The sequence below is a fragment of the Trachypithecus francoisi genome, unplaced genomic scaffold (assembly GCF_009764315.1).
Source record: "Trachypithecus francoisi isolate TF-2019V2 unplaced genomic scaffold, Tfra_2.0 Lachesis_group8, whole genome shotgun sequence".
In the NCBI taxonomy this organism is placed as follows: Eukaryota; Metazoa; Chordata; class Mammalia; order Primates; family Cercopithecidae; genus Trachypithecus; species Trachypithecus francoisi.
This window is the reverse complement of record NW_022681473.1, coordinates 59,410,893-59,437,861: the sequence shown is the minus strand read 5'-3', so window position 1 is coordinate 59,437,861 and position 26,969 is coordinate 59,410,893. Positions and strand designations below refer to the sequence as shown.

The following is a 26,969-nucleotide window of genomic DNA, read 5'->3' as shown; positions in this document are numbered from 1 at the left end:
GTATAGCCTACTACACACCTAGGCTCTAGGCTGTAAGGTATAGCCAATTGCTCTTGGGTTACAAATCTGTACAACATGTTACTGTAGTGAATACCATAAGAAATTGTAACACAATGGTATTTGTGTATCAAAACATACCTAAACATAGAAAAAGTAAAGTAAAAACACGACAATATACTCTTATAGTGTCAGACCACTGTCAGTCACATATCATTTTCCAAAACATTGTTATGTGGCTCATGATTGTATTTCTCCCATGTCCTTTAGGACCCCAATCCAACCTCATAGAGAAGCATCTGCAGCTAAGATAGTAAATTGCTTTAGAGATGCTACTGAAGGGAGGAGAGACCTGATCCTGTTTCCTTAAAGAACTCAGACCAAGAACTACACACACACATACACATATACAAACACACCCTAACAGATACCTGCATTTTCTTTCCCTAATTCAGGAGGATGGATAAGTGACTCAAGAGCATGAATTACACGCTGCAGTGAAGCTAGGAAAGTCACTGTCATCCCCCTATCCAAGGCACAATTATCTAGCAGGACCTCTATGATGTCATGCAATGGCTTAGGGCCCAAGACCTCAGGTCTCACCTCCCTGGGCCACCGGGGGTTCCTGCAGCAGCCACTGCCCTGCCCAATCCCTCTCATACCCCACCATGTTGGTGGGTACCCCCCACCTGCTGACATTGGATGAAGCTGATGCCACCTGGACCCTCATCAAGGATAAGGTAGGTAAAGTAAGGAGGCTAAAGAGGAAGTAACAAAGTGTGACCTGCATGGGTCTGAGCAGCTTGTGAGTAGGAAGGGGTGGGAAGTCTGAAGACAATAATAACCAACATTTACTCAGTGCTTCCATATGTGCCGGGCACTGCAGTAAAGTTATTGGCATGAACTGCCCCCATTTAATGACAACTGCAAAAACAGTAAAAAGGTTCACTGAAAAGCAGTGTATAGGGAATTATGAGCAAAGAGGAGACATGCTAAGTCAGGGGTGAGACAGGAGATCAGGAAGGCTTCCTGGAAAGAGTGACATTCTAGCTAGGCAAGCAGGAGTTATTCACACAAAGAGGGAGAGGAGAACCTGACAAATAAAAGGTACTTAATAAATATCTGAATTAATGAGCAGGGGGGTGGTGAGTATATAATAATTTAATAGTAATTAAATGTAGAGCATTTGTAAAAACAAGGAAAGAAAAAAGAATAATTCATATTTGAGAACTCCTAATAATCTTCTAGAGCAGAGTTCAAAGAAGCAGTAGTAAAAATAAAGCCAAAGAGATATAAGGGCTAATCTTAGAACCTGGACTTCCTATAGAACCAGCTTCCTATAGAATCTGAACTTTATCTGAAACTCTTTCACAGATCTCCTCCACCTTAACTTCCACAAAATAAGAAATTTGGATTTCGAGGCAGATTTTTATATTTTAAGGAGCAGGACAATCTCAGCTGTATCTGGGTTGCAAGTATCCAACAAATCCTACCAAATCACTTTTCAGTTGCAGGCTGGATGGCAGGAAATTTCAGATCAGATAATCTAGAATCAGATTCTGACTATGTGATTTGAAGGAAGGTGAATTTATAACATTCATAGAAGTCAGCCTACCAGGCTTAGAAAAAAAAAAAGTCTTAAAGCAGTGCCTACCACACTCAAAGATTTAATGGCATGCTGCTTCCATTCCAAATAGGGTAGCTGCTTACCACAAAGTCCAGCTTCCCAGGAAGCAAAACCAGGAGAACTCAAGGTCTTCCCAAGTATTAGAGCAACTAGTTTCAGCAGTGTAGAAGGCTGGTCCTGGACTAGATCAAGCAGAATTAGACTGAAAATAAACAGAGTCTCTCACTATTAGAAAGCTATGCCATCTCTGAGTATCAGAAAAACTCATTATCCTATTTAAACTGAAAATGGTCAGGAAAATCGGAGTAGAGATATGCAGGATAAATCACTGGCATTATGGGGCAAATTCAAGGATTAGGTCACCTTTAAGTGACCTGGTTTCCTGTGTCCAAAACCACTGACAGTTTACTGAACATATGGCAAAACATTTGGCTAAACAGAATGTGGCTCAAGAACTCTACATTCAGAATTCGATGGAACCAAGGGACATCTAGGAAAACAATATTTCACCATCACTTTCCTGGGATGCCCCTGGAAAACCTAAATTTGTGGGCCTAAGGTCCAATAATTTCTATCCAGAAGCAAAAGTTCTGTAGGAGCAAATAGTAGTCTTAAATAGTGATTCTACCAAGAACACAATCTCCCTAACAAAGAACCGAGCTCCTTATTTTTCCTATTTTAGGATAACCACTGGAGCTGTCAAGGTCAGGGAGAGTTAGAATTAGGCAACTTAATGCCTGTCAGCATATAGGAAGAGCATATGGGGAATAAAGAGCCTCCAGCTAAACCAGAGAGTCACCCTTTTAGCAGAAAATTGGATAATAAGCACCAGGTATTTTAAATGTCACACTCCTGTCAGAGGGGCCTCTTCGACAGACACTCCCATTTGTCTTACTTGTGCAAGATCCTTGACACCAAAGGAGCAGTTAGGGTGAGATTCGGATGTCATGCTTGGTGCGTCTGATTTCATGGTCATGGTGCAAAGCATTGCATCCAAAAATGTCAACCCACCAGTGTTCTGCTCTCTCCCCTGGAAACCTCACTGGTCCTTCTCAGAGCCCCACCCAAGAGGAAGCGTTCCAGTGAAGCAAAGGAGAAGGAATAATGGGAAACCCTCCTATGCAGACCACAAAAGAACATCAGTTCTTCCTTTGGCCAAGTGACAAGACAGTAGTCTACAAGCTACCTCAGCTTATCCAAGGTACAGAGGCAACTCCATAGTTAGCCTCTTATGTTAGGAGGCAGCACTTCCAAAACAGCTTTGTAGCAAAAAGTAGATCAGCCTTAAGGAGTCACTGGTGAATTCTACCAGAAGGCCAACAAAGAGGGCAATGCCATCAGTAGGGGCATAGCCATGTGGAATTTGGGCCTGGAGGTAGGGAGTAGAGTACAGCACTGTAAGCACTGGGCTCAAATATAAGAGATGCCCTAAGAGGAAACTCTGTGTGCCCTTGCTCCCTAGTAGAGCAGAGAACCAGAAACGTCAGCCACAAAATCCTGAATGGGTTGAAACCATACTTAAGTACAATTACTAGACAGGCTCTTATGTTTCCCAGTTAGTCATGAAAAATAAACTTTCCAGGGTTACCAACTCCAAAAAGGCCATGACAAAACAAACAACAACAAAACACGCACACACACACACACTAATTAAAATCCCTGAAAGCATACTGTAACTAACATTATAAATATGAGGCCTCAAATTCCCTATAAAAACTACCCCTTGCAGCTAGGGTATAAGGTATATACTATGAGGTAACAGACATGGTATAAGAATGGACATTCCGAATCTATTTCTGTGTAACCTACTATTGATTAAAGACATCACCCATATAACCAGTCACCTAAGAATCCTTGAAGATTCTTTTTTTTTTTTTTTTTTTTTTTTGCTTGAGACTCTGTTGAGTGCAGCGGTGCCATCTCGGCTCATTGCAACCTCCGCCTCCCAGGTTCAAGCAATTCTTCTGCCTCAGTATCACAAGTAGCTGGGATTACAGGTGTGTGCCACCATGCCCGGCTAATTTTTCTATTTTTAGTAGGAACAGGGTTTCACCATGTTGGTCAGAATGATCTCCAACTCCTGACCTCAGGTGATCCACCTGTCTCGGCCTCCCAAAGTGCTGGGATTATAGGCATGAGCCAGCGTGCACCGCCGAGGATTCTTTCTTCCATATCTTCTAAGTGACCAAGTTCTACTAATTCTATAACCTAAATATCTCTAGTATCTTCCCCCTCTATTTTAGTTCAGGACCTTATCATGCCTTGCCTGGAGTATTGCTATACTCTTAGCTCATCTATTGCCCTTATTTTATGCCTTCCTATTAAAAATTAGCTTTCTGGTCAGGCGCGGTAGCTCACACCTGTAATCTCAACACTTTGGGAGGCCGAGGCAGGTGGACTGCCTGAGCTCAGGAGTTCAAAACCAGCCTGGGCAACAGAGTGAAACCTAATCACTACTAAAAATACAAAAAATAAGCCAGGTGTGGTGGTGGGTGCCTGTAGTTCCAACTACTCAGGAGGCTGAGCCAGGACAATCACTTGAGCCCAGGAGGCAGAGGTTTCAGTGAGCCAAGATCGTACCACTGCACTCCAGCCTAGGCGACAAAGGAGACTCAATTCAAAAAAAAAAAAAAATAGCTTTCAAAAATACCTATCTGATCCTGTTCCTCCTACCCAGAGCCCTTCAAGCAGCTTCCCACTGCCTTCAGGGCAATTCACTTGACACACACACAAGCCTTTCATAATCTAGTTCCTGTATGCCTTTCCATCTTCATACCATACATACAAGCATTATAAAATTATGTGTTCCTAAATGTGCCCCCCTTGGTTTGTAAATTCAAGTTTTTTCACTGGCTGACTCTTATGCCTGAATTGACCATTCTCCTACCTAGATAATTCCTTCAAAACTCAAGTATCACCATCTAGAAACCTTCCTTGATCCTCTTTCTATGAAAAGTAAAGACTGTTCAATCACTTCTTGTCTCCTTCACATCTTGCTTTCTACTAATATTTTACATAGCTGTTTACATTTTTGTCTTCTCCATTAGACTAAACTATATCAGGTCAAAGACAAAGTCTCATTCTTTTATGTTTTCCCATTACCTAGATAGTTTGACATGTAGACATTCAAGGTTTTGCTGCAGGAGAGCTGGGAGATAAGCAGAAAGCATAAATCTGAACACTATAGAGATGTAACTGAACAGTGAACACTCGGGGTCAATTTAAAGTAGGCAACCAGTTACCTTCTGACCCTAAGTCCCTGACCTATAAACTGGCCACCTGCAGGTCATCGAGGAGCACTTTGGGCCCAATGCAGTAGCAGTACCTTTCCTGTCAGATGCAGCCTGCTATGACCTACTGGGTGTGCTGGTAAAACAGTCCCGCCCAGCCCATACCCGCCTGGCTTTGCCAGGTCGGCAGGGTCGGAGGGCACTGAAACCAGTGGGGCCACTACCAAGCCTCCTGGAGCAGGCAGGATCTGAGGGTGCCTTCGCCCACTGCACTCGGGAATACTCACCAAATGGCCAAGCAGAGATAGCCTATGAAGAGATGCGAATGTTGGATGGGCAGCCATGCAAGATCCGCCTACATATGGGTGGCCTGCGCAAGAAGGTTGCCTTCCTGTTGCTGCCACCAGGCCAGGTGAGCCTACAGCAGACTCTTTCCTGGCTCCGAAGCACCCACAGCATCTATGTCATCTACCAGGTCTTCTCTTGTTCCTGGCTGCAGCTGGGGCTGATGCCTACAGCCCATGAGCCCCAGCTCCTCCGGCTACATCGGTCATTACCTGTTGCCTTCTCCTGCCTCAAGTTTTCACTGCAGTCCAAGGGCGTGCTGGGACCACAGAAGCCTCTGACTAATGACCCATTGCTCCATGGGGCCAACTGGGTCAGACCCAACCTCAGCATCATGCCACCTCTGGCCCCCACATCAGCACCTGCTGATACACCTGAAGCTGCTGATGTGCCCCCACCTGTCCCAGCTCTGCCTACACCACCTCCCCAGGAAGGGCCAGAGGGCAAACCCACCAGATTCTCCAACAAGGGCCGAAACCCCTTCCGAAGGGGGACCCAGATACTGTCAGGTACTGCTAGGGGGAAATGATGAGATGGATGGGAGGGACAAAGGGAAGGAGGGAGAAGGCATGAGAATTAAGTATGTGGGGAATCCATTACTCAGCACAGGGCTCTGGTGAAAGAGATGGAATGAGGGAGCCCAGGGAGGGTGAGATGGAATGAGAAGGCCCTGGTAAGGGGATTGGGATGGCACAGAGGACCAGAGGGAAAAGCTAGGGAGGAAAAAGGCCAGCTATAAGTCAAGCTGTGACTATCCCCAACCCTGGCAGAGAACTGGCTCTTCAGTCCCCACAGCCCTCCACCAGGAGCCCAGGGTGGGGGCCCCAGGGACCCCGACGGGCACTCCATGTCCCTGCCCCTGCTGCAGGGTCTATCCTCGGAGTTCGACAGCGACGACTGAAGCTGAAGCAAAAGATTCTGGGGGCAAAGCCCCCAAGATCTGGCATAGGGGTACTGGTCTCTAATAAACATCAGCTGCTGCTCCCCCAAACCATCCTGGGCCCATGTTGCTTATTCCTTCTGGGATCCAGAGAAGAGGGAAGAGTCCCTTCACCCTCTAAGGGCATAAGGGGTACCTTGAAACCTTGGCAGCAATGTCCTCACCAAAGAGAAAATACTTCTGACCACCTCCCCCACTATATACAACCTTTTCTGGGGCCCCAGCCCCACAGAAAAAGAATGGGAAAGAAAAATGAGCACAGAATAGAGATTTCCCTTTTATACATATTGCAACAAGTTCTCCATAAAACATTCATCTGAAATAAATTAAAAAGTCCTTTTGCCACTGCCTCAAAACATAAAAAGGAGCCTGTGCCCTAGCCCCAGCCCAGGCCACCCATGGCCCTGATTGTCCATGGAAGAAAGTTAAGGATTGAGGGGCCCATAGCCTGAGATGAGAGGGCCAGATCCTTCCTCTGAAGTCTCCAACAAGAAAGGCGAGGTGACGGCATGAGCCTGGGAGATGGCAGCCAACTCCTTGAGAAATTCAGGGAAAATGACTGCACAGTAGACAGCATTCTTGACTCGAAGAGCCTCACCTTGGCGTTCAGGGGCCCCGCCCCGGGCAGGTAGAACTGGAGTTGAAGCCCCAGGGGAGCCCCCACTTAGGCCAAGTCCTGCTCCGTCTCGCCCAGGCTGAAGGACCAATTGTGCCGCCTGCCGGGCCCTGGTTGGACTGTGTGCATGCCGCAGGAGTAACTCCCCCAAGGATGGCCTCCGGCTCTTCACTGGGAATAAACAGGGGTATCATGAAGGTGCTGGGATCAAGGAACCTCCCTTGGACTGAGAGGGGAGATTCCCCCACCCCCTAGGTTCTTGGACTTCTCCTTTAGGGTTCTGAGGAAATGGAAAAAAGGACAAAATGGACCAGAAATGAACCTCAGGTACCATTTCCTGTCCCATCCCTGAAGTTGACTCTGAGGACTATAGTGAGGAGTTCTCATTCTAACACCAAAAATACTACCTGCCCAGCCTTTTTCCCTCTATCCAGCCTCCCCACCCAGCCAACTATCCTTCTCAGTCTTTAACTAATCAACACTTTAGCCACCTCATTCCCAGTTAAGATCCATTCCTTCTCCATGCCCTCTGACCCCGATGAATTCTCCTCTTTCCAATCACTAATCTACCACCACCAAGCTATTTCTCCTCTGTCTACAGCATGCTCTGATTTCATGCTTCCCATCACCCTTCCGAACCAGTCAACCACTTACCTCTTTCCAAGCTTATCTATAACACCCAATCCACATCCTCTGCTCCTACAATACCCACAGGGGCTATATATGCAATTATAGTTCAGTGACAGTTTCACTTCTGTCATACTCTACTGTCCCTCCAAGATCTGCTCTTCACTATTCACCACTTCACCATTCACCAGTCCCTGTCCTGCACCAAAGCCTCTCTCCCACTGGTTGCAGTCAATTTCAAGTCAGCTTAGACTCAAGTGAGCCATTCAAAACAATGTCCTCTTGCCTCTAACATTCTGCCTAGATTTCTGGGTCTGGATCCATATCTACTATAAAGGCCTAGATTCTAACAACAATTCCGATTTCCTACATCTAATACTGGCTACAGAAATACTATACCGATCTATTAAATTTGGCATTCAGAGTCCTTCACAATCAGGCTCACACTCCTACAATTTCTTGTCAAACTCTCCACACCCCATCTTGCTTTTGCATCCACATCTATCATCTTGGAACCCTCCAAGCACTTTTCATGCACCTGTAGTTCCCTCTGCCTAAATTTTCTTCTCCCTACTTTTTTCATCATTCTAGGTGAAATTTTACTATCCCCACTTCTCTAGGAAGCCTCCTCTGATTTGTCTTCCACTGAATCCCAATTTTACTTCCCTTAACTCAACATATTTAATTTATTTCTATGTCTTCTACCTCATACACTAACCTGTGAGCTTAAGGGCTTAGACTGTGTCTTGTCTACCTTGTCTACCTGGCCCCTCTACAGTGACCCCAGCACCAGAACTGTAGAAGGAAGAAATATTTACAATACTAGACCATGAAGAAATCATGCAAAAGAACTTTACCTGAGACTTCACAGCTGTGCAGTAACTTTTGTGGTACTCTCTTCCCAACCCGTACACTTTTCTCATTAAGCCTCCACCTCTGCTTTCAGCGTATCATTTTGCCTTCTACTTTGATTAGTAAATAAAGAATGATGTGAAATCCCTTTCTCCTCTACACTTCACAACTACATTGGCACCTGTCAGTTCCTTCTTGCTCTCTGCTCATTTTCCTCAAAGGGAGAAAAACAAAAAGCCTTTTCCTATCCAAAGTTAATCCTTTTCTATTGTTCTAGATCCCATTACTCCCAACACCTTTAGGACCTTCCTTCTTCTGGTATTACATTCCTCTAGTCACTCTCCAGATTGTACATTCTTTGAAGGCAGAAATTACATCTTGTACCTCCCTGAATTCCCTGTACCAAAGACAATGCCCGGCACACACGGCAAATGTTCAAGATACCTGTTAAGCGAAAAGTCTAGATTTAAAACTTCATAACCACATTTAATTCTTCCTCCTTCCTTATACCACTCACCAAACTCTACCAACACTTCCTTCTCATTTCTGCCTCATTAAATGCTTCCCTTCCATGTCCACTATTCTAATTCAAGCCTCCCTGGTAACATCTACATTATGGCAGAAGCCTCCTGATGCTTCCTGACTCTCTTCTCCTAGCTTGACTTCATCTGAGCTAACATACTAATCTCTCCACTTCCAGATTTAGAACTTCCTGTGGTTTTTCATTGCCTAAAACATCCCAACTTCTACTCTGAGAAACTGAGCTTCAGCCAAATCTCTCCAGCCTTACTACCAACTATTCCACCATCTTTTAAATCCCCTACTCCAACTAAACAGTCCAGGATCTCTCCTGAAAAAAAAAGATTCCCCATTCCTTTGCCTACCTAAGTCCTACCCAGCTTTCAAGAAAGGCCCATGTCAAACGTCATGTCCCTTACTAAGCTGTAATAATATCGCAACCGAGAGACTACTCTGTCCTCTTTCTTGTCCCCAAATTCTAGAGTAGTTTTTGCTAGAACTTCTCATCTGGCTCTTAATAGATAGAACTATGTTCTATCCTCTGACCAGAAGCCTGAGAACAAACATGAAGACTCAATTTTCTATAACTCACCAGGTCTCGGCACAACATTTCACTCTTAATAAGAGCTCAATTAACCTGGTTTAATAGGTTATTTAGGGAGGGCAGGTACAGGTGTGGTGGGATAGGCCTCACCTAGGGGATCAGAACGGCGCGGGGCAGGTCCTGCTGCAGGGCCCTCAGCCCAGTCCAACTTGCCACGGGCAATGAGGTACTTCTTGGCTTTGGATAGCAGTGCTGGGAAGTCCTCCTGGGAAGCCGCAAAGTTCTCAATCTTATTCTTCACAGAGCCCAGCACCTATGAAGCACACCTTCATGACATTTCTGAGCACTCTAGACTGATACAGTCCTTTCTAGTCCCACTGGACCTGCTCCCAGCCCACCCAGGGTCACTCCAGCTGCGGGCCAGGCCCACCATGGAGCCTGGACGCACCCATGCACGCATGCATCGCACACCTGCAGCAGGGACTTGACACTGGGCTGGAAGACCATGTTGGTGTTGAGCAGGAAAGAGCGGAGCAGGGGCTGGGGGTGACAGGCCAGCTGGGCCACCAGCCCCGTCAGCAGGAAGTTGACATAGACGGAGTTCTGCAGCATGTTCTCGAGTTTGGCAAAGAGCACAGCCATGAAGGGGCCTGGGTTGGGGGGGAGGTGGGCACAAGGATACAAGGCCTGAACACAATGCACGTCGCACGCATTCCTCCCCAAAACAAGAGACCCCCACCAGATGAAAATTATTTGTATGTCAGCCTCTGGGTATGTTTAAATATCCTGTGGCCACATATTCTGGAGGAAATAAGATGGCAGACACCATATGGACCCACAAGATTCCAGATGCCAGCTTTACACACATTCAAGCTGACGAGCCAGATCTTAGGCTCTGGAGTCTGAGAGATCTGGTTTCATTGGCTTTGCCCTTTACTAGTTTGGACAGGTCAAAACTTTCCAAGCCTTACTTCCTAGTTCGTAAAATAGGAAAATATACCTACCTCATAAGGTGATGAACAGTTATCAATATAAAGCATTTAGCCTCAGATCTGGCAAATTTTAAGTGTTCAACTATAATCGTAAGATACAATTACATACTCTGTTTTTATAAAAGACTCACCCAAGAGGCACAACAGAAGAACAAATAGGTTGATAAAGTAACTAGGTCCAAAAAGAATTAGGTTCCACAGAAAACAGAGGATAACACTAAACCTGCTCAGAAAGAAAGCTAGAAGACGGTGTTGCAAAGACAAAGTAACTATGTAAGCCAATTTAAAGTTAGGGAAAAAAAATCTTTGGAGGACCAGAGAAGACATCAGTTTTGTCTTTCAGAAGCTGGGAACCAAGACGGTGGAACAGAATATGTAGTAAAAGAATAGCTTAGTGCAAGGGCAGAGAAACTGACTGAGGACAGACCCTTTGGTGGGAGAGAAGTGAAGGGAAAGGATCAGCATTATCCACTGGGAAAACTGACCTCAGTTAAGCCAAATCACCAGCAGTAGGCCTCTATAGCCATCACAGTCCTTCTGATCAGGGTTTTTTTGGCAAAAGGGAGTATATCTAAGAACTGTACTACGAATTGAGACAGAAGAATGATGGAGGGCAGGATGGAGTGAATCCTGAAAAAGATCCTAAAACATTTTTCACTCCAGGGGCACATGTCTAACATTAGCTTCAAAACAACTCTAGCTTAATAGAGTCCTAAGATACCCCATAATTTTGTCCTATTCCTTTCATTTCCTGGAATTTTTTTGCCAAAAAAAAAAAAAAATTCGAAAAGCTCAGATAAGTTTACCAAAGGAAAATAAGACAAAAGCTTCAATTAATACTTCAAGACTGTGGTAAAACTTGCACGTTATCGCCTGGTGGTATTGAGCTGAAAGGAATAAAGGCTAAATAAATGGAAAGACAGATTTTTTGTAGAAGGCAAGAGGGAATTGGCACAACTCCATGGCAGAAGCCCTGGTGCTGTATGAGCAGGATGGCCAGCATCTCCCAGGCCCAATCAGGACATGAACTTATCAAGGCATGACAATCTGACTATGAACAACTGGAAGATGAGTGTTTGCCTTAGTCAACTTAAATCTGCTATGCACCTAGAGATCCTAGTGAAAAGCTGCCACTTGCTGAGTTCTCACAATGTGCCATAATTGTAGTAAATGATTTACATGCATCTATGGCAGAGATGGAAACGTAAGGTATGCATAATCCAAGGCCTGTGATCTTAGCCTTAGCCACTACTTCTCAGAGGTGGGTTTGTTTTTTGTTTGGTTTTCTGGTTTTCCTGGCCTGAGGTTTGGAATGGCGGGGTAAGCTGGCTCTCATACAAAAACAAAGAGGAGTTAGTCCAACCACTCAGATCAAGTCTAGCTCCAGGGCATCCTTGAGAGTCCAAATGAACTCCGCCAGGGAGTTCAGAGCCACGCTTTGTCATTTGCCTTCGAAGAGACCGCACCCTATCTGCTTAAGACAGTCTTAGTGCTAGTAGACAGTCACGGCAACCAAGAAGGTACAAGGAAGTGAACAGGAAAAACTTGAAATCAAGTTCTTCTTTAAAGAGATGGGGAGGAAGGAGCTGAGTAGGGAGAAAAATACCAGAAGGTTAACCCTAGGCCCCAGGAGAGCTGACAGAAAACCCAATACCCAGACAGATAAACTGAAGGGAATGGCATAGTGTTTACAGGTGCCTCTCCATACAGGACAGCACATATATCTTCCATATGGTTCAGAAATATTTTTGTGATTCACCAGGAAACACCAAACACAGAATATCCTAATTACAAATCACAGGAAATGGCCAGACTAAGGAAAGAGGAGGAACATGCACATAGGACAGACATACAAGGCTCAGATATAAGTCAATACTCAAACCAGCACAAGCATGGAAGACGTACAGACAGACACAGGGACACAAGTATGACATGACATGTATCTGGAAGTGATGCAAGCAGGATGGATGAGGGGCTAGGCAAGTACACAGAAATGACATGGCCAAGAGGTCCAAGAAACCAGCACAAACATGTCAAGAACATGCAAAGAGTACACAGAAGGGAAGGCCTAGGCTAAGTAGCTTACCAGTGAAGGGCTGGCTTGGCAGTTGGTTGAGAGTCCGTAAAGGGCTGCTGAGGAAGGGGCCAGGGGGCTCAGGGGGACAAGTGAAGCTCTCATAGGCCTCCTCCTCCTCAAGGGGCAGTGGAGGTTCTAAGGGGGACTCTGAGCCAGTTCCCCCATTGCTCAATGCCACCTCTAGCTCCCGGAGCTCCTGCCCAAAGCCCTCTAGTCCTGCCATGCCCTCGGAGGTGCCCTCTAGCAGTTCCCCATCTCCCTCCTTTGGCACCAGACGAACCTTCTTGGCCCCCTCAGGCCATGATCCTGGCACTCCATTGAGCTGGGGAGGGGGCAGGTGACCGGGGCCCTCCCCTGCACCCCCAGCCAGCCCTCTACTCCCCAGCTCTTCCTTCTCCCCTTCCCCCACACTGTTCCTGTCCTCCTCAGGCAGTAGGCTGCGTTTCTTAGTCCGGGAGCCAAAAGGACTGGGCTCAGGAGAGGGCCGCTCGCCATCATAGGGGGCAGACCAGGTACGACAGGCTCGGACACAGCGGTCCACACCACGACGTGCCTCACGCAGATACTCCAGGTAATTGTCTTCCAGCTCTCCAGGCTCCTCTGCAGGGGTAGGCCATCGGCCAGGGCTGGAGACTGGGGATGCAGAAAGCCCTGGTGAGCAAGGGGCTGGGCCTGGAGACTCAGAGCCACCCAGGCTCTGCTGCCGCAGGAAGAGAGCCAGACGAGATGGTGTGGAGGGCCGAGGTACTGTCACCACAGAAGAGGAGTCCACACTTGGGCTTCCAGGACCTGCAAAGGGAAAAAATATAAGAGAAATCAAGGAGACAGAGGTTCAGGAGGAGAGATAAGATACCTCAGGAGACTAAGAAAGAAGGCAATGGGAAGGCAGAAACACTGAACCTATTCAGACAGCTAACTCTCCAACCTCCTAATTAACCTTATCCTCATCCACCACTCCCACTCACCACCGTCACCACTGAAGAAACAATGGAAACAGGAAGAGTATACGACTAGAGAGAAGAACAATAATAGCTTTGCCCAGAAGTCCCACTCTAATTTTCTTTGGTGAGTGTTAAGGATCCTCCCTGCAAGACACCCTCATCAACCTCCCCAAAGACAGAATGTCATTCATGGCCATCTTCCTCCCCTCACCCCAGCCCCTCCTTGCTACACTCCCCCAGAACCCAGGCCATACCCGTGATGTCCTCCCTTCTCCCTGTCTCTCTGCTAGGCCCACCTCGTGCCCATGAGGCATGCTCTGGACGAGGTGGGCTGGGGGCGTGGTGCCGACAACAGCGAGGGATTAGGGAGAGAAACTTGTCAGCTGCTCGTCCATATAGGTCTACATCACGCACAGCTGGCTTCTGGCTCAGCATAACGTGGTTACATGGGACAAGATACCTGAGAAAGACATCAGAAAGGGGACACAGGGTAGATCAGGAAGGAAGGACAGGGCCTAGAAGAACATCAGGCCAATGAAACTGTATGGTTAAGCCAGGCTCCAAATGGAAACTCATGAGCAACCCCAATACAGCCCATTGCCCCAGCAATGCACAAGACTCTGAGGCTTCAGGGTCAGCCATCCCTCAGCCCTGCCCCAACAGATACCTGAGAACCAGCTGCAGCAGGACATCCTCACAGCTGAGGTTCAGGAGGGTCCTGAAGAGACTCAGAGAGACCATGCAGAGCTGGGGGGTGTGGAGGGGAGGGAGGGAGTCACCATAAGAGCTCTCTGCCCTCCAAGCCATTCACCAAATGGGAACCCCCCAACCCCAAGTTGGCCCAACCAACCACTCCTAGAGGAACTCCTAGAGGCCCATGCACCATGCCTGGCACATAAGTCATTCAAGTATTAGCTAGATGATCACAAGATCTTTGTGAGCAAGTCTTTACTATTCATACAAATGAAGCATCTCAGACCCAATGGACTTCTACAGACTCTCTAGCTACAAATACCTGGTCAGCAGAGACTCCAGCAACACTTGAATGAAAATCCATGAGAAGAGACTCTAAGAAATACTGTGATTGAGTGAATGACTAACAAGAGACAACAGAAACATGGTAATTAAGTGAATGCCTGCCAGAAGGGACTGTAGCAACACAGTAATTGAATGCCTACCAATAAGAAACTAGAGGGAGGCCGGGCGCGGTGGCTCAAGCCTGTAATCCCAGCACTTTGGGAGGCCGAGACGGGCGGATCACGAGGTCAGGAGATCAAGACCATCCTGGCTAACACGGTGAAACCCCGTCTCTACTAAAAAATACAAAAAACTAGCCGGGCGAGGTGGCGGGCACCTGTAGCCCCAGCTACTCCGGAGGCTGAGCCAGGAGAATGGCGTAAACCCGGGAGGCGGAGTTTGCAGTGAGCCGAGATCCGGCCACTGCACTCCAGCCCGGGCTAGAGCGAGACTCCGTCTCAAAAAAAAAAAAAAAAAAAAAAAAGAAACTAGAGGGAATCCGGAAGATTCCCAACTGGGAAGTAGGTGGGGCTGCGAATATGAAGTCTGAGTCACCTCTCTAACACTAGTGTATCTCTCAGAAGGCAGGATAAAGAACAACTCAAGGGCAGCTGACAGGAAAAGGAAAAAGAAGGTGGGTCAAGATTAGGGGAAACCTTTAATTTTAGAAAAGGAAGAAGGTTAGTGCATCTCTGACTAGGCAAAGAAAACACACACATAACCTCTCCCTCACTTCTCTGAATCTTCCTAGCACTATCTCTATGCTTCCCTTATAGCAAGTGTGTCAGACACCTTGAGCTCCCTGAAGATAACAAATGGGTCCTGGTCTAGGGCACTACCTGAACAGTTTAGGCATTCATTATTTGCTAAATGACCATGGGAGAATTAAAAGTCAACCACACAACAAGAAAAACATACGACAGCAGTTCACATTTTGAATAGCATGAATGTTCAGGAGGCTATCCTAAATGACCACTTTAGCTAGCAATGAAAAAATTCAGACTCACTGAAAAGAAGTAAGTAGATAGAAAAGTGGTCCCTCAAAGATATCCACATCCTAATCTCCAGACCCTAAAAATATTTCACCTTATGTGGCAGAGACAACTTCGCAGATGTGATTAAGATTATGGAATTTGAGATTAGATTATCCTAGATATCCACAGATAATAGAGATCCACAGATATCTGTTATCTATGGATGAAAGGAGGCCATGAGCCAAGGAATCTGGTTGCTCTACAGGCTGAGAATGTTCTTCAGTTGTCAACCAGCAAGAAAACAGAGATCTCAGTCCCACAGCTGCTAGAAAATTAATTCTGCCAATAGAAATTAAGTAAGGAAATGGATCCTCCCCTACGGCCTCCTGAAAGGAACACAGATCCCATCCCCCCAAATTTTGATTTTAGTCTGGCAAGATCCATGTCATATGTATGACCTACAAAACTGTAAGACAATAAATCTGTTTTAAGCATTAGGTTTGATAATTGGTTATGACAGCAATAGGAAATAAACACAGGCTGGTTAGCCAAAATTAGTCACTTCAAGGCACACAGGCTATATAAGTTACAAAGTCAAGCCAAAGAATCAAGCTTGAAAGGACCACAGTGGAAAGGAAAGCATCTGCACGTTCAACACAGGCATCCTGAAATTAGAAGAGATCTGTTCCTCCAAGAACCAGGAACCAAGAAGAAACATCCCAAGAACATGTAAGGCTCCTAAGACCAGGGGACCAAATGGGAGCCTAATAGAAACAACTACTAAAAAAAATGAAAGATAGTGAGTAAGAATCAAAGTCAGGATACGTTAAGACAAAAGGAAGATGGATAGAAACAACAGATAAAACCTCAAAAAGAAAATCAACTGTCTCTAAATATGAACAGGAAAATCTGAGGCCAATCATGGCCTAATTTCAGCATAATGAGGGAAAAAAAATACTTCTGGTATCTTTGTAAAATTAAAGTTTGAATACCTATTCCCTATTGGTTCCAATAAACCTTAACCCAAGGCATCTATCATGATTACTTTTTGGAAAATTTTAAAAATACACATGCCCTGAGCCTACTCCCAAAGATTCAAGAAATCTGAGGTACAGCTCAGAAGCTGTTGTAGTTATTAGTTGCCATCTTCAAAGATTCACAGATGTCTCTAAAGTATACACTTGGTTTATAAACACTGGTTTAATCAATCAGTCTGGAATATTTCTTATACACCCTAACTGAGCTTCAGAAACTGTACCTATACAAAACACAGCTATCCAGGAAACTGACCTGGAACTCTACTACCAAGTACCTCATTATCTCGAAGTTTTCCAGAGCCCTTAGTGATGAAAGAACTTCTATTTTAAACACATGGATCCAGGGAACTTTAACTCATAATAAAAAAAGGAAGCAAAAATGGTCCCCGAGGCAAAATAAATGCCATGAAGTCCATAGCAAAATTAATGCTTTATTCTCCTAGAAAGGCTTAAGTCTTTATAACTTGGAAACTATCCACTCCCATGTTATATATATATATCTATTTGTTAATATCCAAACTTCTTGCCATGATCTTCCAGGTCATGCATGATCTGAATTTTACTCCTCTATTTTTATCTCATTCCTTTCTTCCCCTTGCTCACTACACCTCTAGTCTTTCATTTCCTCAAACATGTTAAGCCCTTCCCCCATTTGATGTCCTTTGCATGCTGTTCCCTTTGCTTTCCTGTTCTTCTATTTGATCAATAAGTTAACTTCTTTATAATCTTTATGTCTCAGTTCAATGTCTTCTCTTCAGAGAGGTCTTCCTTGACCACCCTATTATTTCTAAGCAGGTTTTTCATAACCCTGACCACAACTTATTAATGTGTTTGCTTGTCTGTCTTCTCTACGAAGTAAGCTCCAGGAAGTCAGCAACAATGTCTACCTTATTTATCATTGTATCTCCAGTACCAGCAAACAGTATGGCACACAGTGAATGTTCAATAAAAATGTTTAGGAGGAAGGAGCGAAAGTAGATAGGTGGGTGGATGAGTGCTCCAAGTAATAGTTCAAAAGCAGCAAATCCAAAGGAGAAAGAAGGTAAGCATATCAGTAGCAGCTGGATCATCTATCAAAGCAGACACACAGCCTAAAGTGCTCTCAAGTCACCCATAGCAGGCCACAGAGTGACAAACAGTTTAAGAGAACTCAGGCCAATACTACATTACAAACACGGTACAGCAGCAAAACCTATAGTCATGATGAACAGCCAAAGTCATGCAGAAAAAGGTGACTGTGTTCTAGATTCACCTATTATAAAAGCAGGGGAATAGATCAAAATATGTACCCGAAATGGTTAAAAGTTTAATGCTGGAAAGTTAATGCCACTTAATTTTGAGGTGACTGCTGGAGATAAAGGTAAAAGAAGGGCAGGAATACCCTCCCAGAACAAAGGTCAGAGAGAGAAGATGGCTCACCCAGGTAAGCCAGGACAGGGGTAAGGGCCATACCCGGGAGTTGCTGCCAATACGGGCAACAAGGGTGTCGAGGATGGTGTGGGTGTCATGCCGGTGCAACAACAGGAATCGCAGGAAGGTACGGAGCAAAGCAGGCTCTGAGATACTCCGTAGGAAAAGTTCCAGATAGGCGGTACTGGCGATCATCTCCTCCACAGAGGTCTGGACAAAAAGAAGGGAAAGTCTGGAAATGTACAGCTTCCCTGCACATACAGGGCCATTCTCCCTGGATTCTAAGAGAAATCAGGAGCAGACAGGGGAAAAGGGAGGAGTACTCTACCCATCACCCCCTACATTAGTCCTGGCACTGAGGTTATCACTGCAGCTTAGCCCCTTATCTGCCTTGCCACCCATGACTCTCACCTTGTGCAAGGCAGGACCCATGACAGGCACCAGGAACCCATTATGGATATAATCAACCAACTGCTTCTGCACCAGGGGGTGAGCCACCTGTAGGAATGCAAGAGAGAACCGGGAGGGTTATGAGGCAACCACTGCCTGGAAGGGAGTAGAACAGTGCGCTACAGAGAGGCATCCTATTTCCAAGATGGAAAAATGACAGAACTCCACGGAATATATCCCCTCCTACCTCATCTCCCAAGAATGATCAAGGGCCAGACTTCCAGGAAACTCCAGTCCTACCTGAATTACTGCATTGCAGAACTCTAGGGAACTCATGAAGAGTGCAAGGGCTGGCACTCCTAGCCAGTCTTCCCGTCGCAGACAGTGCCAATCATCCCCTGGAACCTCAATCTTTCGAGGCAGTGATGAGTACAGGGCACTGAGCCCTGTGGCCAGCACCTATAAGAAGTTACCAAAGGCTCATATATAAAATATATTTATAAAATATAACAAGTGGAGCAGGGGAGCTATTAATCCAGACTTTTGATGGGAATGGGGTAAAAGCTATTAACAAGCATTTGGCTACCCAATGTGCCGGAAACTCACCAAGAATTCACGAGCCTACGAAGAGCCTTAGTATCTGCCCTATCCATCTAAGCCCATGATTCATCCTCACTACAACTCTAGGGGGCTGCTTTCAAATCCAGGAACTATTTCCTAGAGAAACGGGCCCTGGTACATAGCCTCTCCCCCTCTCCTGGATAGGAAGGTGCTTTCCAGTATCTACATGCCATACTCTACCCTCCATGCCAGGGGGTGCTAACCGGGCAGAAGTAAGAGTGATCCGCGATGTAGCGGCCCACAGTGGGGCTCCCAGCTGACAAAGCCATGAGAAGAAGTAGGGCATCACGGGCCTGCTGGCCCAAGGTGCCCTCTCGATGCACAAAAGGGACAAGGCGAGAAAAGAGAAGAAGACGGGGAGCAGCTCCAGGCTCAGGAGGTGGCTGCAGGAAGAACTCGAGCAATGAAGGCTCCTGGGCCACACAAACACACAGCTGGCTGAGAAGTAGCACCAGGCCTTCATCCAGTGCTGGACTACTGGGCACAGGGCGGCCACAGGCATCCAGCAGAGTGAGCAGAGCCTCACGAACTGGACCATGCTGCAACAGTGGCTGGCGAGCTTCGCTCACTAGCATCTCAAATAGTTTCAGTTGCTCAGCCCGCCGTTCCTCGACCCCATCCCCAAGCTCATCCCATTGCAGCTGCCATGTCAACACACGGGTCAGCAGATCCTCGTGCAGAGCAAACTCCAGCAGGGGGCCAGGGCCTGTGGGGGCCGAAGGAACTGCACGATCCTCTGCCAGCAGTGTCAACATCTGGTAAGTGTGGTTGCGCACAGCACTGAGATCATCTGCACCCCCAGGTGCTGCCCGAGGGCCTTGCCGCTCCAGGATTCGCACCACCTAGGGAAAAAGGACAGAAGATGGAACGAATCTAAGTTGATAAGGGGACTAAATGGGATGAGTAGAATACAGAAGGTTGGGAGAACTCAGGTGGTCAGCAGACGAAGCCCTGTGCCATACAGTCTCCTACCTGGGACCAGTGATTCTTGAAGACCATGAGGCAGGTCTCAGGGTCAGCCATGACTGGGGTTTGGAGATTGGCCCCTTGAGGTATACGGTGCCCAGGGCCCCGGGAGGCCAGTCTGCTCAGCCAATTCATCCTCTCCATGAGGCAGGCTGGGCAGGACTGGCAGCCAGAGGCCTGTACTTTGAGGATTTGCCAGCTGGAGGTTTTCTCCACTTGTGTCTCCAGTCTGCTTCATCCGGTCTGTAGGAGCCAGTAGCTGCCCATGGAGCCAGAGGTTATACCAGGCTGGAATGGCAAGCCATGAGGTCACTGGCCAGTCCAGATTTCTAAATCTAATTCAGAGAAGAGATAATGGAAGGGATAAATAGAAGCTCACTTTCCAGAACTCAGACCCACCACCCCACTGAAAACTCTACACACCTATACATATATACACACACATGCACGCACACGCACACACACACACAGTCAGCAACTGACATGTCTAAAACAGAACTCAGATTTCTACCACCAAACCTGTTACTCCTTCAACTTTCTCCATCTCAAAAGAAAATGATACCAAAATTCACCTAAATGCTCAAGCTGAAAACGTGCACATTATCCTTTTTTCTTTTCTTTACTTCCAATATCCAGTTCATCAGCAAACTCTCTCATCTCTACCTTCAAAATATGTCTCACTATTGCAGTAGCTTCCAATCTGGCCTCCATGATTCCTTTATAATCCTCCTGAGAGTTATCACAACAACCAGAGTGATATTTTTAAAACCTAAATTATATGACCTGTCCTCTGTTGAATACTCTCCAGTAATTTCCTAACACACTATAATAGTTCAAATTCCTTATCTTGGCCTACAGGAGTCTAAATAATGTAATCGGTATAACTTCCTACCATTCTCCTTCTCACTCACACTTTAGTGACACAGGCCTTCTTGAATACTTTTTGTTCCCTCTGCGTAGACTAGAATGTCCTTCTCCTGCTCTTCACATGGCTGTCATTGCTCATTTTTTTGTTTGTTTGTTTTCAAATGTCATCTCCCCAGAGAGGCCCTGCTTAACAATTCTATCTAAATAGCACATCTTCTCACCTTCACTCTCTAGCTTCCTAATCCTTTCTTCTTGGCAGTTTCACTCTTGGAAATGATTTATTTATTTGTCTATCTTCCACACATTAGGTAGCTTCTTGGAGGGCAGGGTTTGTCTTATTGTGTCTGTTGTATCCCCGGGGCCTAGGAACTCAATAAATATTTGTTGAATGTATAAATGCTGAAGTAAATGAGTGAGTGAGTGAATGAATGAATGAATGAACAACCAATCAAGAAATCCAGCCTTGATCTGACTCTAGCCCTCCGGGACTATTGAAGAAGAAATGTCTTTCTGTCTATCACAGGTGCTTCCCTAGAAACCTATCCAGTGACCTATGGGAGATGAGCAAATAGACCCTTAACTGACTGAATACTCTTAAGAGGAAGAATTCAGAGCCAACCAATAAAGCAGAGCTGTTTCCCTTTCACTAGGGAAGACAGACACATTCCCTTCTCCACTCCTGCCAGACACATCCAAAACTCACTCCCAAGAAAATGTTAAGACATCCTCAAAAGAAAAAGGAAAAAAGCACCAAGTAGCTATTGGAGAAGGAACTATAGTTCCTTCTCCTTTACAGCCACCACACCCTCATCAGTACTGTCTCTCACAAGCATAAAACCTTGAGAGGAAAGGGGTGGTTCAGTTGTCCTTCCTCTTTACGCTCAACAAAGGCTGAAGGAATCCAGAAACCTGGCACCAGCCCCACATTTTGCCCTAAGGTTATATTAACAACATCTCCCTTCACCCAGATACTCTCTCACACAATTTCCAGCTCACAACTAAAGGAAGGTAGCAACTATGTTTAAGGAAAATTTCTATAGAATAGGTGAGTCTTACAAAGGGAGGGGCCAGTCCTAAAGAGCAGGTAGGGCTTACTCATTGATTAACTCAATGTACCTCCATATGGATAAAATACTGGTCACTGTTCTAAGTAAGCACTGGAAATAACAAAGATGGATAAAAACAGTTGAGGTAGCATAAACGTAAATCCAACAAATATTGTAAATAAAGGTATTTATAAAAAGTGTCATGGGGGCATGAAGGAAAGCAACTAACTCTGCCTGGGGTGCTATTAGAGGGTCCCACACAGTTAATATTGAACTTAGATCTTTAATAATGAGACACTAATTAAGTAGAGAGCAGAAGAAAAGGTTTTCTTCATATTAAAAACAGTATGTACAAAACTATGGCACTGTGAAAGAACATGACAAATTCAAAGAACAGTTGCAAATTTAGTGTGCCTTAATCACAGACTATTCAGAGAAGAGAAGCACAACATTAGTTGAAGGGTAAATATGGGTGAAGGTTATAAATATCACTAAATATTATGCTAAGGAGTTTAGGTTTTACTTATTGACACCCTAGAAACAAAGGAGGTTTTTAAACATGAAAATGATAAGACCAGATTGGCCCTCAAAAATGTATCAGATAACAGTATAAGGTGGAGCAGAGAGAGATGGATTGCAGTGGACAATTTATAAGAAGCTGTTTCAAAAGTACATTTGAAAATAAAAAAGTAAGGCATGAACTATCGTAGTAAGAGAAATATTAGGAAAGATAAATCTGAGATTCAACTCTATCTTAATATGTTCCATGCAATACTGAAATTATTTATACCAGTAACACCTCTGCCAATCAATAGCAAGTTCCTTGACAAAATAAAAATATCATTCATTTTTCTTTGATATCCCAGTGCAAACATAGAGCCTGAACTCAAATATGCCTGCGAAAGTAAATGCTGAATTAATAATTATTACAGCAAACATATATTTACTACATGCCAGGCTCCATTCCAGCACTACATGAAGTAGCTAATTTAAACCTCATAAAAACTCATTTAAGTATTATTATCCACATTTTACATAAAAGGAAATCAAAGCCCAGAGAGGTTAAATAAATTGCTCAACATACCCAGCTAGTAAGTGACAGGACTAAAATGCAAATGCAGAGTATCTGCCTCCAGATTTAAATTAACCACAAAGTAAAAGCAATAAGACCTGGCAAATAAATGGGGAATGAGAGAAGACTCTCATAGGAAGTATAGGAGATTCAGTAAAAGATAAAGCCATTAACAGACTAGAAACACATAAGAAGGGGAACTGTGTTTTAGAAAAGAGGTTGAGTACAGTTTTGAGCATGTTAAGTTTTGAGATATCTACAGGATATTCATGATGTCCAGAAAGCAAGCAGGAATACCACACTCGAGATAATGAATAAAATCAAGACAAAAGATATAAATTCAAGAGTTAGCAGCTTATAGGTAACTATGAAACTATGGAAGTAGATGGAATTATGCAAGGAGAACAGCAGATCATGAAAGGAGGTAAGGGTAAAATCCTGGGGAAAACCAGGATGTAGGAAAGTTAAAAAGGAGGAGTCTTTAAAGAAGACTTTGAAGGTAGCCAGAAATAAAAGGAGAAATCCAAGAAATGATGATCTAGACATCAAAGAAAGGAAGTTTCAAGAAACTGGAGGTTGCCCATAGTGTATAGGTCTATAGAAAGATCAAGTAAAATGAAGACTGAAAATGGTACAATCAAGTTTTTTACAAACTTAGTCAAATTAGTTAGTTAAAGTATAGGAATCAAAAAGTAAGATGTACTTTCAGGAAATTCAGTGAAATGAGAAAGGATAAAAATAGGGCAGGCTGGGCACGGTGGCTCATGCCTGTAATCCCAGCACTTTGAAAGGCCAAGGGAGGTAGATCACTTGAGGTCAGGAGTTTGAGACCAAACTGACCAACATGGTGAAACCCCGTCTCTATTTAAAAAATACAAAATGGGGGGGGGGGGTGTAGTGCACACCTGTAATCCCAGCTACTGGGGAGGCTGAGGCAGGAGAATCGCTTGAACCCAGGAGGCAGTGGTTGCGGTGAGCCAAGATCACGCCATTGCACTCTAGCCTGGGCAACAAGAGTGAAATTCTGTCTCAAAAAAAAAAAAAAAACCAAAAAAAAAAAAAAAAAAACAGGGCAATAGCTTAAAGAAGTTGTGGTAAGGGGAGTCAAGAAAAAGCATTTTGGTTTTGCTGTAGGATGGGGAGTCATAAGGGTATCTGTCAAGTGAGAGAAGTAGTCTGAAGAAAAGGACAATTTATAAATAAATAAGAGATAAATGACATGAAAATCAAGTATACTCAGAAAAATAGGGAAGAAAAGAGTAATAAAAAAAGGATGGGTGCTACTTCAGGCAAATCTGAACGTGAAGAAAGAGAGAAGCTAACATTCAATCCACCACCAACCCCACCCCGCCTTCCCTCCCTCACTCACCTAGAAGAATGCGGGTGAGAGAGAAGAAAATGGGTGAGAAGGTGGCAAAGCCACAGAAGCACTGCTCAGTCTTTCATACGTGGTTTCTTAATAAATCATCAACACAGCCACAAAGACTAGTAGCCATCAGCAGGGATGCACTGGAACAAGTACTTATCCATCCACCCAGCTATTTATGGTATGGACTGGAAAAGTCAACAGTTGAGAAAAGTGGTAAGCACTCTCCCCTATGGCTAGCCCCCTTACAGTTATTAGCCCTGGGATACTGCACCATCCCCTTGTTGGTTTCCTTAAACCCTACCCATATCTTTGTAAATATAGTCCCCTTATTAAATTCTTCCCAAACCCAGCTTGAGCTATCTGTCACCTGCAAACAGCCTCACTGAAAAAAGAGTATTACTGTTTATGAACACTCTTCTCAATCGTATCTCATTTGAAGAATGAAAACAAAGACAATCAAACAAGAATAACACAGAGTAGTAGGTAAAGTCTGAACTCTGGAGTCCCTCAGTGGTTTGAATCTCAGTCCACTATTTTCCAGTTATGTCAGTTATGTGACCTTAAATAAACCATTTCACATATCTGAGCCTCAGCTTCCTCATCTATAAATTCCTGATGAAATAATTACTGCTGGTCTTAAAAATTAAATCATATAATAACTTAGGTAGCATTCCAACCATAAAGAAGATACTCTGTAAATTGCATGTCCCTTTCCTCCTTCCTTCTCCTGATCCTATTTGACCCAGATGCCCATATCTCTAAGAGAAGAGATATAACCTGCTCTGATGTGTCCATCCTTATCGCCTCCCATACATACCTCAGTCAGCTGAAGAAAGGCCAAGCATTCAGTCTCAGTAAGGTCTTAACATATCCAAAACTAAACTGCCTCCAGCTTCTGGAATTTAATTCCGAACATTAACTGTTTCTAGCTTGCAATATACCTGAGGTGCCCATTACTGGTCCACCACTTGACCAACAAAGGGCACTGCTCATGGAACCAAGTAAGATTAGTCTCCAGGACGCTTCCTCACCCACCTGCCCACCCCAGTTCTAAAATGCCATTTCAAAGACCTCAAGAGAAGATATTGGAATCAGCATCTCAGATTCCAACAGCCAACACTTAAACTGGGCCCTGTTCACATACAACAAAAGCTTAAAAGAAAGTCATAGTTTGGTATTCCTATCACCTACTTAAACTCTCTGCAACGTTCAGAACAAGATAAAGAAGAGGTTAAAATCACCACCCTCTTATAGTGTCCTTTCCTCCCATACCAAAGTCCAGAAAAAATAAAAAAAAAAAAACAGCAGAACCCCCGCTCTCCAGATTTACCTTCAGGCTCAGCCACAGAGTAAAAAGGGGAAGGAGCTGATCTCTCAGAACCAAAATGGCCAAAATCAAGCACTCACCTTACAGCCCAACATACAGCCTTACAGCCACACACAGCAAGGGTGACAACGAACCTCAGAACAGCAGATACAGGGCAGGAAGTGGCTCAGCCTCACTTATGAACCTTTGCCCTGGGAGAGGCAAAGAGGAGGGAACTGGTGGAAGGGATATACCTGCAACACCTACATCGGACAGGGAGAGACCAAAATGATCTTCCAAGAACAGGTCAGTAAAATTCTGTGGTTTCTCTCTCCTTATGATGGCTCTTCCTAGGCAGGAAGACTAATTACTGACCTAAGAAGGATGAACGGGCTGTTACCCTAAATACTGAAAAGTGAATGACCTGATTAAAATCTCATAGAAATACAAAGGAAAAAACAAACAAACAAACCAAAAACACCACCTACTAGGAATTTACTACAGCTCAGCTTACATATACCTTCCCTGCTTTTCCATCCCTCAGACAAACGGGATGTCAGGGTATGGTCCCAACTCATTCCCTTCCCTCCCCACAGTATCGCTTCTGCTGCTTGCAGGGATCTCCTCATCTGACTCCAGCAGAGCCCATCTAATTCACAAAAGTGAACCTCTATTCTACAGTGACTCCTCTTTACAGCAATGAATCCTCATGTCACACACAGTTATCTCTACCTTGACAAAGATGTCAAAAAGGAGGTGAAACTGAACTAGATCCTAAAGGATAAGGAAAGTTAGCTGGGCAGAGAAGAAAAGGCATTCCTGGTAGAGGAAGCAGCTATTACAAAGATTTCAAGGCTCATAAAAGCAGCACGGTTTTAGGGAACTCTGAACAATTTCTTCAAACTAGAACACAGACTAGGGAGTGACAGATGAGACTGGAGAGGTGAGCTGAAGCTAAATGATGCCATATTAGGAAACTTGGATGTTGTCCTACAGGACACAAAGAGCCAAAAGTTTTTAAGCAGAGGAGTTCGGTGATCAGATGTATATTTTCAGAAAAATCATTCTAGGGATGGACTAGAAAAGATCAAGTTTTAAGACAAAAAATTGTTTTAAAAAAATCACATGAGGTGAGAGGGAGCTAAACTAAAGCTTTAACAGTGAAGATGTAGCAATGGAGATATAGAGAAGAGAGATAACACAGAGGGAAATGTATTAAGATTTTAGCAAATGATTGAATGCAGGTAGTAAAAGAGCAGGAAGTATGAAAGATGACAATGTAGTCCTTGCCTGGACTGAGATGGGGATATGAGTGCAAAGGCGGGCTTTTGGGGCTAAGACTATGAATTCTGTTTTGGACATGTTAATTTTGAGATATCTGTGGTGAGATGGGGCCTCACTCTGTCACTCAGGCTGGAGTGCAGTGGTGTGACCTCATCTCACTGCAACCTCTGCCTCCCAGGCTCAAGCAATCCTCCCACCTCAGCCTCCGAAGTAGCCAGGACCACAAGTATGTGCAACCACACCTGGTTAATTTTTGGCGGGTTTTTTTTGGTGGTGGTTTTGTTGTTATTGCTGTTGTTGTTT

The 26,969-nt window shown here is 44.8% G+C and overlaps 2 protein-coding genes across 4 annotated transcripts in view; one reads left to right on the top strand and one right to left on the bottom strand.

The window, feature by feature from the left end:
* Positions 1-597: 597 nt before the first annotated feature.
* CUNH11orf42 (chromosome unknown C11orf42 homolog) lies at positions 598-6,190 on the top strand. Its single transcript, XM_033207935.1, has 3 exons — positions 598-737; positions 4,910-5,708; positions 5,970-6,190. Exons 1-3 carry the CDS (start codon positions 666-668, stop codon positions 6,098-6,100), a joined length of 1,002 nt encoding a protein of 333 aa, XP_033063826.1. The 5' UTR covers positions 598-665; the 3' UTR covers positions 6,101-6,190.
* A 213-nt stretch (positions 6,191-6,403) lies between these two features.
* The window catches only part of FAM160A2 (family with sequence similarity 160 member A2), a 23,527-nt gene continuing 2,961 nt past the window's right edge, over positions 6,404-26,969 (bottom strand). The window contains exons 2-12 of one of the 3 annotated variants that reach the window (XM_033207931.1): positions 19,729-20,057; positions 18,960-19,598; positions 18,436-18,594; positions 18,157-18,243; positions 17,788-17,955; positions 13,975-14,054; positions 13,562-13,767; positions 12,376-13,155; positions 9,769-9,947; positions 9,448-9,610; positions 6,404-6,926 (exon numbers count right to left, since the gene is read on the bottom strand). In XM_033207931.1, the coding sequence (XP_033063822.1) occupies positions 6,565-6,926; positions 9,448-9,610; positions 9,769-9,947; positions 12,376-13,155; positions 13,562-13,767; positions 13,975-14,054; positions 17,788-17,955; positions 18,157-18,243; positions 18,436-18,594; positions 18,960-19,598; positions 19,729-19,866 (2,961 nt within the window). In that variant the 5' untranslated portion in view covers positions 19,867-20,057 and the 3' untranslated portion in view covers positions 6,404-6,564. Of the gene's footprint in view, positions 6,927-9,447; positions 9,611-9,745; positions 9,948-12,375; positions 13,156-13,561; positions 13,768-13,974; positions 14,055-17,787; positions 17,956-18,156; positions 18,244-18,435; positions 18,595-18,959; positions 19,599-19,728; positions 20,058-26,969 lie in introns of all 3 variants that reach the window. The other 2 variants (XM_033207932.1, XR_004436241.1) reach the window with 2 other exon arrangements.

What these genes read in the sequence shown, in the direction of transcription:
- CUNH11orf42 (XM_033207935.1), top strand. Translation starts at nt 666, where the DNA reads ATGTTGGTGGGTACCCCCCACCTGCTGACATTGGATGAAGCTGATGCC. An exon ending in GGACCCTCATCAAGGATAAG is followed by an intron (nt 738 to 4,909) that starts GTAGGTAAAGTA and finishes GGCCACCTGCAG; the next exon opens with GTCATCGAGGAGCACTTTGG. An exon ending in GGGGACCCAGATACTGTCAG is followed by an intron (nt 5,709 to 5,969) that starts GTACTGCTAGGG and finishes CAACCCTGGCAG; the next exon opens with AGAACTGGCTCTTCAGTCCC.